At 42.2% G+C, this 15585-nt stretch overlaps 1 protein-coding gene across 1 annotated transcript; it reads right to left on the bottom strand.

Moving 5' to 3' along the window:
• Positions 1-237: 237 nt before the first annotated feature.
• zmp:0000001088 (trypsin-3) lies at positions 238-13692 on the bottom strand. Its single transcript, XM_050064846.1, has 5 exons — positions 13564-13692; positions 6826-6985; positions 4371-4512; positions 4016-4282; positions 238-3882 (listed from the first exon to the last, which is right to left on the bottom strand). The coding sequence occupies exons 1-5, from the start codon at positions 13616-13618 to the stop codon at positions 3712-3714; spliced, it is 795 nt and encodes a 264-aa protein (XP_049920803.1). The 5' UTR covers positions 13619-13692; the 3' UTR covers positions 238-3711.
• Positions 13693-15585: the final 1893 nt, after the last annotated feature.

Raw genomic sequence — 15585 nt, 5'->3', positions numbered from 1 at the left:
TTACACAGATTGCTCCGAGGGAAGACTGGCTCCATGCATATTTCATGACGGTAGTCCACTTTTGGGATCATTCATCAGCCGTTATAGAGAAGCTGGTGACAAGCTACCAAGACTTACACTGTATACACCAAAAGGGATCGCTGTAGTTTTTAAAAATTAATCAGGGTAGTGACTTATTAAGAGTCCGTCTATACTGGCTTTACTGAAGTGCTGTTATAAGCAGCATGGAGAGGACTTTAGAAGTTATCTGTCCAAACAGTTCGGTGTAATCCGCTCCACTACAGAGGAGTGTCGATGAGCCTCTGAGCCGTGATATCTGTGTTGTAATTACAAATAAACAAGTCAGCCAGAGAGTGTGATGACCAGTAATTTATTAAAGTGTATAAAACACCACAGCTCATCTCATTGTTTCATAACACACTCACAGTTTCAATCTCTCTCTTTTTTTTTTTTTACCTATTTGCATGTGTTTGCTCAACTCTCACACTTCAAGGTGCATTTTGTATAGTGCCAAGTTTAAAACGTCACTACTCCATAAATAAACCACATGTAATTGGCAGTGATCATCGACTTACTAATTAAACTAAAGAACATGCTGAGAAAAAAAGGCAGCTGCTTTGTCTTCCTCCACACACACACACACACACACTTGCACACATGCACAGTCACACAGTGTATAGATTCTGAATCGCTGTAACTGAGTAGGTTCACATTCAGATTGACAGAAATTCTGTGAGTGTTAACGGTCTTATAGTGATTAAACGTGACTTTAAAGAATACATAAATCCATGTGTGCATTATTTGTGCCTTCATTCAGTTTTAATAGAGTTGATCAAAAGCATTCATTTTACCATTTGATGTTTGTTTTTGCGATCCAAAACAACAAACCCACAAACAAGTGCGAAATATGATCAATTATCAAAATAGTTTTCTGATCATTTCATGTCCGGTCTTAAAGGGACAGTTCCCCCCTGAAACAAAATATTTTTCCTCTCACCTGTAGTGCTGTTTATCAGTCTAGATTGTTTTGAGTGAGTTGCAGAGTGTTGGAGATATTAGTCACAGAGATGTCTGCCTTCTCTCCAATAGGATAAAACTAGATGGCACTCGGCTTGTGGTGCTCAAATTGCCAAAAAAAATAAAACTCACAGCAATGTCTCTCAACAAACCACAGTGTTGTTACTCAAAGTATTAGAGAGCTACGATTCTGGTGGACCACTATGTGACCAGGACCTTATTTTTTGATCCTGCTTGAATTGTGCCATGATTTACACATATCTTTGTCGATTTAAAGATAATGTTGCAGCTCAAGAAAGTTCCAAATTGTGGAAGCATAAGACTGTGAAAGTAATTAGACAGACGACACAAGTCGTGATGCCATCGCCTTCTCTTTCACTGCAGCTGGTAGGAAAAGGTTTCCGCACGCTTACATCTATGCAGTGTTTCACTTTATTGTTGAGCTTTCAGTCTATTAGACCTTGATCAGAGCAGACATAAGCTCAACAATTGAAAAGCTTGAATTGAAAGCAATTGAAAAAAAAAATTGTTGTGTTTTGTTTTGTTTTTTTGTATTCTGGTACTGTGTGACAAGACAAGTGTGGCTTGCGTTTGTGTGCCCCACGGTTTGCCAGGAGGTGGAGTTTCTACCACCATGGCTGTACACAGGTGTGCTGCATACAGCCAGTGATTAGACTGAGATTGGTTGCTTTTACCAGCCTGTCCATTGTTGCTTTATGTATGCTCTGATGAAGGTCAAATAGACCGAAGGCTCAACAGTAAAGTGAAACACTGCATAGATGTAAGCGTGTGGAAACCTTTTTTTACTAGTCTGGACTTAGAGATGATTCCAGCACCTTGCCATGACCAAGCTGGGTGGAGTGGTTGTTGTTCTGCATCTTTCACTGCAATGTGCCTGTGTTTTTCCCACCAAAGTGTACTCACACAAAGAGTCACAGGATAAAACACATCACGTCAGACATTAGCTATGTTTCCATCCAAAAGTGATTCGAATCATTGGGAAATGCGCATTAAAAGAAATACGAATCCTGTGTGTTTCCATTAAATGTACAGAGTTTTCCGCAGAACCGGAAACAAAACAAGTCTTGCATTCTTCTTCTTCTACGTTTTCTGGCGGTTGACAACCAGCTTGTAAATGCATTACCGCCTTCCCGACCCGGAGTGTGGATATCACCATGGAGAGAGGTGCGCTACGTCAGACTTAATTTGAACATAACTGTTTCCATCCCCCATTTTGCGAATCAGCATTTTTTCGAATCAACCAAAACCCGGCTAAAGCGAGCGTATTTTAGTTTGTGCGAATCAGGGGATTTTAATTCAAATTTTGGCGTTTCCATTATAATTTTCCGATGCGATACTTCTAGATGCGCATCTAAACAGGCTGATGGAAACATGGCTACTGTTACATTTGTGCTTGGAATACAGTTTTGGTGATGGATATTGCGCAAGATGAGAAATGTGGTTAACAGAGAGGTTTCTACACAAAGCTAAATGGTACTGCGACTTTCTCGACTCTCGCAAAATTATCTTCTAAATTATATCACCAGGCAGAAGGAAGCGTGCAGCTACTGCTAGCTCATCTAGCACCACTGAGCTAGCTAAGGTTACAGGTCAGCTGAGGAGGACGTCATTAATGTTTACATCTCGCGCTGTCGTGAGCAAGAGCCATGAGTAGATGCACACTTCCTTCTGCCCGGTGATATGATTGGTGGGTGTACTTGTTAGAAGGAAAATACAACAAGGTGTGTAGATTATCTTGAGTAACCGGGTCATTTTTTCTGGAAAGAGACATTTTTCAAGCATATTTTTTGGCGCTTTGAGCACCACAAGCTGAGTAACATCTATTTTAATTATATTCAAGAGAAGGCAGACATCTCTACGGCTGATATCTCCAACAGTTGGAAACTCACACCAAAATATGTATTTTGATTTTGCGGTGAACTGTCCCTTTAATAAAACTGAACAAGCTTCACAAATGTGTTTTTCAGGTCCCCTGTATCGGATTGCAGTATAATGTACAGTTGTTGCTGTTATAGTGTTAGTCGCTGTGATCTTGGCTGTTGCAGTCGTAGCATCGGTTACACCTGACGGTTAAATAGTGCATGCACTTGCTCACAGCATTTCACATAGTTCAGCATGAGCTCTGATTTAGTGCAATTTAAGCTGTGATATGGCACCTCATTCTTCACGTTGTGGAAATGTGGTTAGTATGTCCTTTCTTTATTACCAGAGGGGTGTTTGTTTTTTAAAATGCGTGAAACAGATCAACAACAGACATGATAAATATTCAAGCTTGAAAACTTAAAGGAATAGTTTGACATTTTGGAAAATGGATTAATTTGCACAATACCACTCTCTTGTTTAGTGGATATGTTTAGCTTAGCTTAGCACCAACAAATAGTCCTAACCAAACAAGATATCATGTGTTAATGAGTGAGCTTTAGCAGGGCTGTTCCTCCTGTTTCCAGTCTCTACACTAAGCTAAGTTAAAAGGCTGCTAGCTGTTCATACTGAGCACACAGCGCGCAAGAAAGCGAGTAAGCGTATCTCCCAAAATGTCAAACAACTCCTTTAACACATTAACATAAATCAAATGTGTACAAATGGTAAAAACAACAAATATTAAATCAAAGAAATTGAAATGTAGAACCTTGAGTCTCCACTGAGAGTTTTTAATGTCAGTAACACTGGGTTTTAGTCCTCGTTGCACCTGCTGTAGTAACTAAAGATTGTGTTGTCTATCCACCTGCGGAACTTGGACACAGCAGTGTAGACTCCGGGAAACTGGGGTTCAGCACATCCTTTTCCCCAGGACACCAGACCATAGACCCGGCCCTCACATACAAGTGGACCCCCAGAGTCCCCCTGAAACAGCAGAAGAGAAGAGAACATCAGGGATGATAGGTTCCTTACCAGAGTCACATTTTACTGGGAAAAAACAAACAAAGCGTTCCTTAGTAGTTTTACACACTGAGTAAAACTACTGAGGTCTTCTTACCTGACAGGCGTCCTTCCCTCCAGCGCTGAAGCCAGCACAGAGCATGTTTGCTGTGATGGTGCCGTCGAAGGAATCACTGCTGTTACATTTTTCTGTGGAGACGATGGGGAGCTTGACAGTTCGGAGGGTGGAGGGGATCTGGCCTCCAGTGGGGCTGGTGTATCCCCAGCCTGACACTCGACACAGCCTGCCCTCCGCTATGGAGGCGTCGTGTCGTGGCAGCAGAGCGATGGAAACGTAGCTGTTCAGATAGACTGGGGCCCTCAGCTGCAGAGATGGGGGAGAGTGTGATCAGTAAACAGACATACTGATAGAAACAAGCTCTAAAAATACACCAAGAGTTTGCATCTTGTACCTTTATAAGCATAATGTCGTTGTTGGTGGTGGTGCTGTTGTAGTCAGGGTGGGGAACCAGAAGTTGGGGCAGGATTTCTTGCTCTGTGCCCTCATAGATGGCCAGAGAGTAGTCTCCTGCTACTATCATCATTTTGTCCACCCTGCAAAGATAAAAAGCAAATTCACCATGTTGTGATGCAGATAATGAACCGTTCCGTACCATCCCTATTTTTGGTCCCCCCTCTGTTGGGGTACCTAGCACACAGATCTGGTACTAAAAGGTGGAGCTGTGAACACTGCAGTCTGATTGGTCACTGGAACAGCGATCACTCTGCTCAGGGCTGAGTTCATGTAACCACTGTTCATACTGTGGAGAGTTTCATTAGTAAACTGTAACTATAAAATGAAAGGATGTTTTGCTGCCTCTCACAGCAGCTGGAGTAAAAAATAACTTCATTCACTGGGCCAACTGCCGGCAACTTTTAAGGTGGAACGTTAACTTGTAATGTTACTCAATGCCTGAGTTGACGACGTGAATCCATCAACACACCTTAAATTTCACTGTGACAACTTAGACCATTCTGTTTTTATCATGTCTCTTAGATGACAAACACTTTTAGTAATGAGAGGATCTTCAAGCATTTAACAACATATATTAATTTCTAACGGGTTATGTGTCCTACATATATTCTAATTGTCACCCCCAGAAAAAAAAGCTGCGCGTAGCATCGTTCCTGTGGGCTACGGCAACACTAAACCCCTGAGCTTGCCTGAGAAGGACTAAATGCAAAAACCTATCTTTAAATGTCCCATGGAGAGAGACTCTCACTGCAGCCTGCTCCATTTTGTTCTGAAAATGTCAGCGTGCAGCCTCGTTTTGTGGACGATAAACGAGGTGCAGACTTCCATCGGTGTCACCGATAATGAGGAAATACAGTAGCCCTTTTTAGATAGGAATTGTGCAAATTTGCAGGAAAGCCCAATCAGTCTTTTTCAGCACTGGCAGTATAAAAACAAAATCGGGGAGTGCAGCAAAATGCCGCCTACCGACTTTTCTTTATACAGAATGCACCTTCTTCGGGGCAATGGGGGGCGTGAGCAAGTAACAAAACATGTAGCTCAGCGTGTGACGTAACCAGTGACGTGGGAGGGAAGCCGCGGCTGGTCAGTCCTTTGATTCTCTCGTATGTCGGCCCGTTCTTCTCTGTCCCCGTCATCTGACGGTTAATGGCCTCTTCGTTTGCGAGGACAAGGAGGGCACGCAATTCCTTGTCTCCCCAGTTGCTCATCTTTACAGTGTCTGTCAGGTTTGTGTTTCCCTCTTGCTACTAGCTGCTCGCTAATTCCTGCTATCAGCTGTTTCCTGTTTATCCACCACCAGTGGGTCACACCTGCGGCGTCATCAACAGCTCCTCCCACAAGTCTTCAACAGCCCCTCCTGTTGTGGAAGGCCGCCTCGGTCTGTTTAAACTAAAAATGTTCCGCCAATATGTCTACCCTACGAGGCGGAAAATTGGGCACCTCAGATCAACACGCCAATCCGGCTCTGTGTGTCTAAACGCTTGCAGGTTGCCAGCAAAACGGCCCAACATTCGCGGAAAATCTGGCAGTGTGAAAGGGGCTNGCCCCTCCTGTTGTGGAAGGCCGCCTCGGTCTGTTTAAACTAAAAATGTTCCGCCAATATGTCTACTCTGTGTGTCTAAACGCTTGCAGGTTGCCAGCAAAACGGCCCAACATTCGCGGAAAATCTGGCAGTGTGAAAGGGGCTAGTGAGAGCTGGACGGAGCAGTGAGTGACAACAACCCCGCCCACATAAAGGAGTACTGTTTGTGGTGGAAACGCTAAACAGCCCTAGGGTCTAGGTACCATGTCTCAAGAGTTACTGTTGGTTCCAAAGGTACCATACTGAAAGTGTTTGGTGGAAACAGGCTATAGGGAAGTAGGCGACACTGACAGTCCTCTTTACTGTCATTTAATAAAAGGCTGATATCAATTGCTGCTGCACTGTTGTAACCTTAGAGTCTGTATTAAACACCAAACACTGTCCAAAATGATTGCTTCCTTACGAGCTGAGCTGTTTGTAATTTATATGAAAGTGTGTTTTTCAGTGAGCTCAAAGGCCGTCATATGCTTGTGTCAGATTCCCGTACCACAGACCTCCATTGTTACTGGAGTGCTCGTATCACTTTCATCTCCCAGTCTCCATAACTTGCAGAACTGACCATCTGATATGGCTCGAAATTACTGGATCTGCCAATGAAATCCTGTATGAACGCGTTTACACGCAGAGAAGTCAAGTTGAGGTTATTGTATGTCAATAAGGCGTTTGTTGTTGCATAAAACTTCTTTACAAGAAGCTGAATCAGGACACAGGTGTGCAGTATACTGTAACCTGGAGTTTATTTTACAGCTTTATTATGCTGAGGTCATGTTGCTTTTATAGTCGGGTAAATCATATGCAGAAAAAAACTCACCCAACATTACAGTGTGCTGCTGTGATTACCCAGAACTTGTTTATCAAGGAGCCCCCGCATAAGTGCTGACGCTGTCTTGTCTGTATCGACACGATGTGCTTGATTGAATGTGGAACAGGAGCGTATCCTCCCACTATGCGTTCCTGTGGCTCCTCTTGACCTGCGACACACACACAGAGAAATAAAGACGGCTTAGATTGGATTTAGAGAGAGAAGCACATATAACAGTCCATAAGGAGCTCACACAGTTGTAACGTTATTACTGCGGCTGCAGCATCAGCAAGAACAATACAAGTCATAAAGAGCGGCTGACTTCAGTGCACAGATGCTCCTGGCTTAGCAGATCAATGAAAAACAATCTCATCTCTGAGGTGCATCGATTCACACGAGGACTGAGCGTCATTATCTATCTGATGTCACATTTGAAGACGACACACTGACTTGATTGGATTTCTGAATCCTAAACAGTGGTAGAAATTAGCCAAGTACATGTACTCAAGTGCTGCACTTAAAGGGACAGTTCACCCCAAAATCAAAAATACACATTTTCCCTCTTACCTGTCAGTCTGGACTGTTATGGTTTGAGTTACCAAGTGTTGGGGATATCATAGAAATGTCTGCCTTCTCTCAAATATAATGGCACCAGATGGCGCTCAGCTTGTGGTGCTCAAAGTGGCAAAAAAACACATTTGTAAAACTGAATGGCAATGTCTCTTTCCAGAAATTCCAGTTACTCAAGATAATCCACAGACCATGTTGTGAGCAGTTTCACGTCTGAACTATTTTCTTTCTACTGAACTACACCCACCAACCAGGGCGGCACGGTGTGTGGTGGTTAGCACTGTCGCCTCACAGCAAGAGGGTTGCCGGTTTGATCCCGGGTGTGGGAGCCCTTCTGTGTGGAGTTTCCATGTTCTCCCCGTGTCAGCGTGGGTTCTCTCCGGGCACTCCGGCTTCCTCCCACAGTCCAAAAACANATAAAGACACCACACTTTGGGTTTACTCGACCTTATACTTTATTCCACTTAACTTAGACCTGTTGTCCTCGTTCGTGGACACTTTTTGTGCCATCTAGTGGTAGTAAGAGCACAATTCATTCATTAATGTAAAAACAAGATGGCAGCCATCTCTGCCAAGTCAGTGTGCAGCAGATCCCGACACAAAAGTGGACAAGGTCCAAAACCTGATCACATTTTATTGTTGAAACTTGTTTATTTATGATTAATAATGTTTGTAGTTTGATATGGCAACAAATTTGACCAATTTTAGCAACAGTAACAAGCTGAGATGCTGTTAATTAGGAGGTACTCATTTGAGGACATTGGGACTTTATTATCGCTGACAATGTTTAGTTTTTATACTTATCAGGTACTGATCCCAATTAGCCAGGAGAAATTAAAATGCATACCAAACAAAAGTTCAGGTCTCGAGAGGATATGTTACTGTGATATTTCACAATAAATTACATTATTATCACCTTCACAGGCTTTTACTGTGATATTTTATGACATACAGAATTTTATTGTGAAATTCATGCCAGTAGATATAGTAATTCTACAGAAGCATACTGCTAAATCACAGTAATATATAGAATTTAACTGTAGGTTAGAGTGAAATACAGTCAAGTGTACATAAATTGTGATGTTACAGTTCAATTCAGTAATTTACAGGAACATACAATTATATCACAGTAGTATGCAGGCACAACTACTGTAAGATCACAGTATACAGCTGTAATTTCACAGTTTACTGTTGTGAAAGGACACAGTAATTTACTGTGAAAGTACAGTCAAATGTTTTACAGCTCACGTACCACCACTGAGCTAAGTAACGTTACAGCCCAGCCAGGGAGGACGCTGTTAATGTTTCAATCCATTCTCATTCCCACGTTGTCAAATACTGGGCCCGTATTCACAAAGATTCTCAGAGTCCTCTCAGAGAGCTTCTAACTTAGCCTAAAAATTCCTAGCAAGGAATCTTAGCTTAAGAGTGATTCAGGAAGTTTCTGAGAGCAACTCTGAGAAAGGAGGGGACTGAAACTTTTATCTTAGTGAGGAGGTGTGGTTGACCCCGTTGCTAGGTATGACGCAGTCTTCTAAAAGCTGTGATTGGTTGTTACAAAAAGAAAAAAAAAGCGCTCCTAGTAATGAATGGACAGTGAAATGAACCGATCATAGAACTTAAACTGTAGGCTATTAAGAAATGTGTAATCGTGAAAATAATTGTATGTTATGATGATGAAACTCAGCAAAATGAAATTAATTGTTACACAGCTTCAAAATGTTTGAACGTACCTCATTCACATGCCGATTATCATATTGATTTGCTTATTGTTATGTTTACTCGCCATGCTGGTAATTTTACTACTTAATCTATTTGATATTAATGGTGGACACAGACTCAGCTGTCAGCAATTACTGTGATTGCTGGCCTCCTTGTAAAAAGCGGTTTGATTTGGCAGAATGACCAAAACAACGAATGAAATGGAGAAAAAAAGAACGAGAAAGCCGAACTGGACAGAAGAGCAGTGCCTGCTGTTGGCACAGCTCGTGGAGGAGAACAAAGGAGTTTTAAGAGGGAAATTCGGTCCCGGGATCACGGCACAAGGGAAGAGGCAGACTTGGGAGCGCATTGCCCGACAAATCAATGCGTCGTTCCCTCTCCTTTTACGCACAAGCGATGAGTGTGAGAAGCGCTGGTACGTGCTGCAATCCAAAGCGGGCGTTATTGCGTTACTACGCTGGGTGGGAAAAGTAAGCTCATCCCTGATGAGGTCAACCACAAACATTATCCCTGCACGATCAAGCCGGTAGCGTCTTATTAAATCACTGTCGTTCAATATACGGAGAATATCTCTCCTTCCTCTCTGTCTTTCCGCCATCTTCTCTGTTTAAGACACTCTTAGGCTTCTTAAAAGTCCTCCTCCCTCCTCTTAACAGTTTTTCACCTTAGGAGCTCTCTTAAGGCCTAAAATGCTTTGTGAACAACTTTTATCTTACCAAGGAAAAATTCTAAGAAAAATCTTAGAATTTGAGGAATTCTAAGATTTTTCTTACAATGACGTCACTAAGAGCTACTTTTAGTCTTAGGATGCTTTGTGAATACGGGCCCAGATGCTTTTACGCTCATAGCAATGCACAGGGTAACCTTTAGTGTATCTATGTGGCACACACCTGAAACAGATTCTAATATGTGTTTAATGTTGTGAAATGGTCATGGCTAGGATTAGGGAAAAGTGACCGTATGTAAATTGCATAACGTCACATTAAAAGAACTTTGACTTTTGATTTCTCGCTGGACACGAACTGATGATAGTCCACTTTTCTGGGGGGGCTTGCCCTTTATAGAGGAAGAAGAGAAAGAAGATAGACTTTAGTCCCTGAGGGGAAATTTTTCCACTCTGTTGTCATACACATACATGCAAAAACAGGACTTATACATGCATTAAAATGGAGAGATTTCAGAGCGAGGGGGCTTCCCATGGACAGGCACCCCAAGTAGTTGGGGGGTTGTGTGCCTTGCTCCAGGGCAACTTGGCGGTGCCCAGGAGGCGAACTGGCACCTCTCCTCGAAAGTCCCTATGGACTGAACGACTGCTGCAAAAACGCCACTTCCTCTCAGTTTCGCAGATTGCCATGGATGGGTTTACATTGGCGTTAGCTGAAAGCCCCATGCGTCTCATAAAAACACTAAAGGGTGCCTTTGGCGTCAGTATCACATGTGGAGGGGCGTGACAAAGACTTCCTTCTGCGAGGTGGTGCGGTTGGCGGGTGTAGTTCAGTAGAAAGAAAGTAGTTCCTGCATGAAACTGCTCACAACAAGGTCTGTGGATTATATTGTCATGATGTGTAGACATCACTGTTGAGTTTATCAAATGTATTTTTTAGCACTTAGGTAGACATCTCTACAACTGATATCGCCAACACTCAGGTAAGAGGGGAAAAAAAGTATTTTGGATTTCAGGGTGAACTGTTGCTTTAAGTGCAAATCTGAGGTACTTGGACTTCGCTTGAGTATTGCTTTTTATTTTTTTAACATTATACTTCTAAACCACCACAATTCAGCGGGAAATACGATACGTCTCACCCATTATATTTATCTGACAGCTTTGGTTACAAATAAGTTTTTACATACAAAACAGATGATGAACTTATGAAATATAATCCACAGTTACAGGATAAAGTATCTTACACATCTTACACATTAATGTATAGGTACTAATAATTCAATAATATCATGTTTGATGATATAACACTCACAGGGACCATTTTACCTGACTTATAAGTCTTGACTTTTGCTAATAATAGTCTTACTTGAGTGACATTTTCCTTTTGTTTTAAAGATTATTTTTCTGGCTTTTGCTTTATTGGACAGGGCACTGTTTAAGCGCTGTCATATGGATCAGTGTACATTTATTATGTTAATCTGTTTTGTGCATATGTCTTTCTATCCCGGATAGTTGCTCTTCCTGAGGTTTCTACCAGTTTTTCCTTATCAGCTGTGAGGGTCCAAGGACAGAGGGATGTCGTATGCTGTAAAGCCCTCTGAGGCAAATTGTGATTTATAATATTGGGCTTTATAGATAAAAGGGGCGAGGGTGACATGCAGCAAAGGGCTCCAGGCTGGAACTGAACCCGCAACCGCTGCAGCAAGGACACTGCCTTTATACATGGGATCCCTGCGTAACCTCCTGAACTACTGGGCGCCCCTTGAGTAATATCGTCAATGTATGGGGTATTTTCATATTGCAGAATAGCTGCTTCTACTTTAGTAAAGGATCTAACTACGTCCTTCACCAAGAGATTCTTATTCTGGTAAAGTTTATTAGGTGTAAACCTGATTTTGAGAGCTTGGACATGCCTTATGACTGTGATGTGTTGAAGAGAAAAATTAAAGAGGATGCAAAGCACTTAGATGCATCAGCCTCTTAAAAAAGTGACACTCAAAAGTTTCTCTCATCCTTCAAAGTTCTCGAGGCTGCACCTTCCATTGAGGACACATCCTCTGCACTTTTTCCTGAAAGTTTTGGGTGGCTTAACAACCTGAAGAGCACTTTACTTTCCAAAATTAAAAATGTACACGAGTTCAGTGGGCGGATTTCAGCACTCTCAGACTGCTTTTAGGATTCAATATTGCAACATCAGGATTTTATCCCTGGCAGGTCGGAGCAGGCTTTGACACAACAGACGTTTACCTTGGGAAATAAGATCTTTCAACAGTTAACTGAATAAAAACAATATGAACAATCAAAAACTTCAGAGACTTGGAGGGACTTTCAGCCACTTCGACTCATGACCTCAATATTTCTGAAATCCAGGCTACAGCCCTGAGAGTGTGAGCACTGTAAACATTTGAAACTTTCCGACTATAACCCAAAGTGTACATCTCAGTGACTGAGAACCATCTCAGACGTAGAAATGCCATCAGCGCTGAGACGATCCCCTCTCATTACTGCCCCAGATATTGACCCCGCTGCTGCTATAATTAGCAGCGGTGGTGCGTGTCAAGAGCAAAGCAGTAACTCTATACAGTTTGCATGGCATGGATTGGGTGTGTGAGATACATACACACACGCATTCAGGTGCATTAGAAAGCGTTATGTAATGACCTTGAAACCGAACCTTGAACAATGAGTCTCCCATTGTGCGTAGCGTGGGCTGAACTGAATAGAATATAACGTATAGTGTGGTTTTTTGCACACACGATTACACTGCATTGTTGCAGGTTAATTATATGTAATTCACTGCTTACCGCTTGGCTGCCTTTAATGCAAACAACTCCACGTACTCCATACTCTAACCAGCCCAAATTAGGAACAGTTAATATGTCTCCAGCATTGTCTACTGTGAACTGAAGCGGTTCTGTTCAGTCCCAGGTCCAGTTAAAGTTGCATATCGGAGTCTCCGTTTACATTTTATCTTTGTGACATAATTGCCAGGCACAAAAGGAGGCGTCGACCACAATTACTTATTGTTATTTTGTTTTTCGCTTTCATCTGTTGTTCTTGAGGTTTCAAATTCTGTCAGTGAATAGGCACACTTTTACTGACCTTCTTATTTCTAAAGCTCCTTATCTCAGAAATATCTTTGATGCACTGAGCAACAATATGCACGTTAGAGGATTTTAAACCGTGTTACTGGTTTGTACTAAAGTTTTGAATGAAACTTTGAAATGTGAGCAATAAAATAAGCAACAAGCTGCAGTGCATCACAGAAGTGTCATTACAAAGGACTTTACATTAGGTGAGCCTGACTTAATCTTACAGATATCCCAAAACAAAATGACTTTGTGTCTATTTTACTACAAAAATATTCTCATTTATTCATACTAATAACAATATAAACCAATTCCTCCCTTCTCCTGTTACTCTGCATGTGTGATTTTCGATTTAAAGCAGTGAGAAGCTCAGTCATGCCCAGATCAAAATGGCTCTGAGTCACACTTTTCTGTCAAAAGACTGTCTCAACGGAGCATCAGACTGCAAGTGCCACAGCTAAAAAGGATCTTTTAAAAACACAGATAAAAGGGATGCTAATAAGACCTCAGATACACATTCAGCCCGTGTAAATGCACATTGAATTTATGAACCCAGAGGTGTCAGTTTGTAATTATTCAAGATGTTAGACAACATAGTATACCTCCCAACTCTCCTGTCTGTATCCCCAGAGGCTTAACTTCACCTACAGCACTTTTTGTGCACAAATAAACTGTAGATTCAAGATAAAGAAGCTTACTTACACTTTACAGCCAGGACTTCCAACAGAGTACAGAGCAATAAAAATGGCAGGTCCATAGTGAGACAATGAGAAGAGCAGTCTGCACTGACGCCTCACCTGTGTGCTCCTTGTCTAATCTTAACGAGAAGGCATCGCACCTGCACTCTCAGGTTTCTTATAGTTCCAATTTCCGTTTCCATGGTCACCTCCCTGTCCTACACAGATGTATAATTGAAGCTTCCACAGCTCGGCCCCTTGCCTCACCTCTTCCATGACCTACTGGAGCCGTCCTGTACTTCATCATTGTTAATATAATCATCCTGTTTACCAGAGGCCCGTTTACTGTCACATAAAAGCTGAAGCATAGACTGTGTTCATTGTGTTGCCAGTTTTATCATGGTATTGTACAGCTACTGATGTTGTAGCCCTGTCAGCATACGTCCAACAGTTGACATATGGCAGCTTGTGATTGAGGCTCCTAATAGGGATCAAACTGGCTGCTGTCGTCATAAATGAAAGGAGAAGCAGTAAGGGTCTCTGCAGCTCTTCATCACTGCACCGTCTCCCCTCACTGATTTCCCCAGGAAGGATTAATGATGGTTGTGACTGATGACGGGCAGCAAACGCTTTTGTATTCAACCAAGTCGAGTCAGCGCTGCTGCTCCACATCTATTCTAGGACAGGTCTCATCACTGCTAACATCCCTCTGTGGAGTTCCTGACCTCAGCTGGCTAATAGCCCTCTCCGTTGCCCTCCCTGATACTGATAGCTATAGCTGTGCTCTCGTTCGCTCTCACATCCCCTGAGTGCTGACCACTGCTTTTTTTCCGCATGACCCACTCCTCAGTCTGAGTGCTGTCATCATCGCACATTGCTGCCTGCCCCCCTGTTCTCACATTTATCTGTCAGCCTCTGGAACGAAAAGTCATCTGTATATCACAGACCACAATGCTGTGATTCCTAAACTCTCATTTTTATGTAATTCTTGGCTCATTGTACATACAGGAATTTCTCGTGTAATTAGGTTAATTAGAGGCTTCCTGAAAGGAGTTGTTTGCCACTTTAGAGTAGTGGTTCTCAACTGATGGGTCACGGTCCAAAAATGGGTCGCTGATTCATTCTTAATGGACCGCAAGTGACTCGTGAATGTGTTAAGTTTGTAAAAAAGCACACTTTATGCTTTACAGCAAACTAGCTTGACGACATGTCCAAACCCAAGTATGATGCAGAATATATTAAACTACGTGGACCTTAATTTAATGACTAAGGAAAAATCTGGATCCAGTGGCTGGACCAGTTGAGAACCACCGATAAAGAGCATATCTATGATTCAGAGTCTGGGGCGGGATTGTCTGCACATGGCTCTCAATATGGCTGAGCCCACAGCTAGCAGCTAACGGTGCTAACTTCATCACCCTCTGGGGTCTTGGGCCTCAGGATACTGTGATAAATTTTGGCACTCTGTGATGTTTTTGTTAAATTTGAACAAATGTGAGAACTATTTTCAGTCATGTGACTTTTTTGTATTCAGCACAAGTTCAGATATATACTTTTTCGGAAAATAACAGGTAAACGAAACTTGTGTAAAAAGTAGTTTAAAAAAGTAGTTCTCCGCTTTTTGCTTGGCTAATTTATACAATGTAAAATGCCAAAGGCTTGTGCTAATAACGTTAGCATGTTGTATTGTTTGGAAAATGCGTTTAGTATAAGACAGTTGTTTTGTCAGTGAACTAACCTGATATGAAGTGTGCGATGCACATGCGTGTATTTTTGATGATCGCCTCCGTCCAGTCCTTTCATCTTATCGCATTTTTTGTCTTTTTTGACGGTTAGTGGCAGCTGGTATGTGATAAAATTTATAAGCTTACAGCCCTGTGGTGGCGAATCGTGTTTTGTCTCCAGCTAATACCATGACATCATTGTGACGTTGGTCCTAAAAGGGTCTATTGGTACTCTCCAGGTCTTTAAATTATGTTGTTGTCCAGTGGCGTTTCAAACTGATGCTGTCTGGTGGTATTATTAACTGACGCCACCTGATGCCGTA

This window comes from Epinephelus moara, chromosome 16 (genome assembly GCF_006386435.1).
Source record: "Epinephelus moara isolate mb chromosome 16, YSFRI_EMoa_1.0, whole genome shotgun sequence".
Classification (NCBI taxonomy): Eukaryota; Metazoa; Chordata; class Actinopteri; order Perciformes; family Serranidae; genus Epinephelus; species Epinephelus moara.
Note: the sequence above shows the minus strand (reverse complement) of the source record. Positions and strands in the feature narration are given on the sequence as shown.

Excerpts from the sequence above, each read along its gene's own strand:
- zmp:0000001088 (XM_050064846.1), bottom strand. The coding sequence starts at position 13,618 with ATGGACCTGCCATTTTTATTGCTCTGTACTCTGTTGGAAGTCCTGGCT. Across the intron at positions 4,513-6,825 it reads GCAGCACACTGTAATGTTGG|GGTGGACAAAATGATGATAG; the intron begins GTGAGTTTTTTT and ends TTATCTTTGCAG. Across the intron at positions 3,883-4,015 it reads GAGGGAAGGACGCCTGTCAG|GGGGACTCTGGGGGTCCACT; the intron begins GTAAGAAGACCT and ends CTGCTGTTTCAG.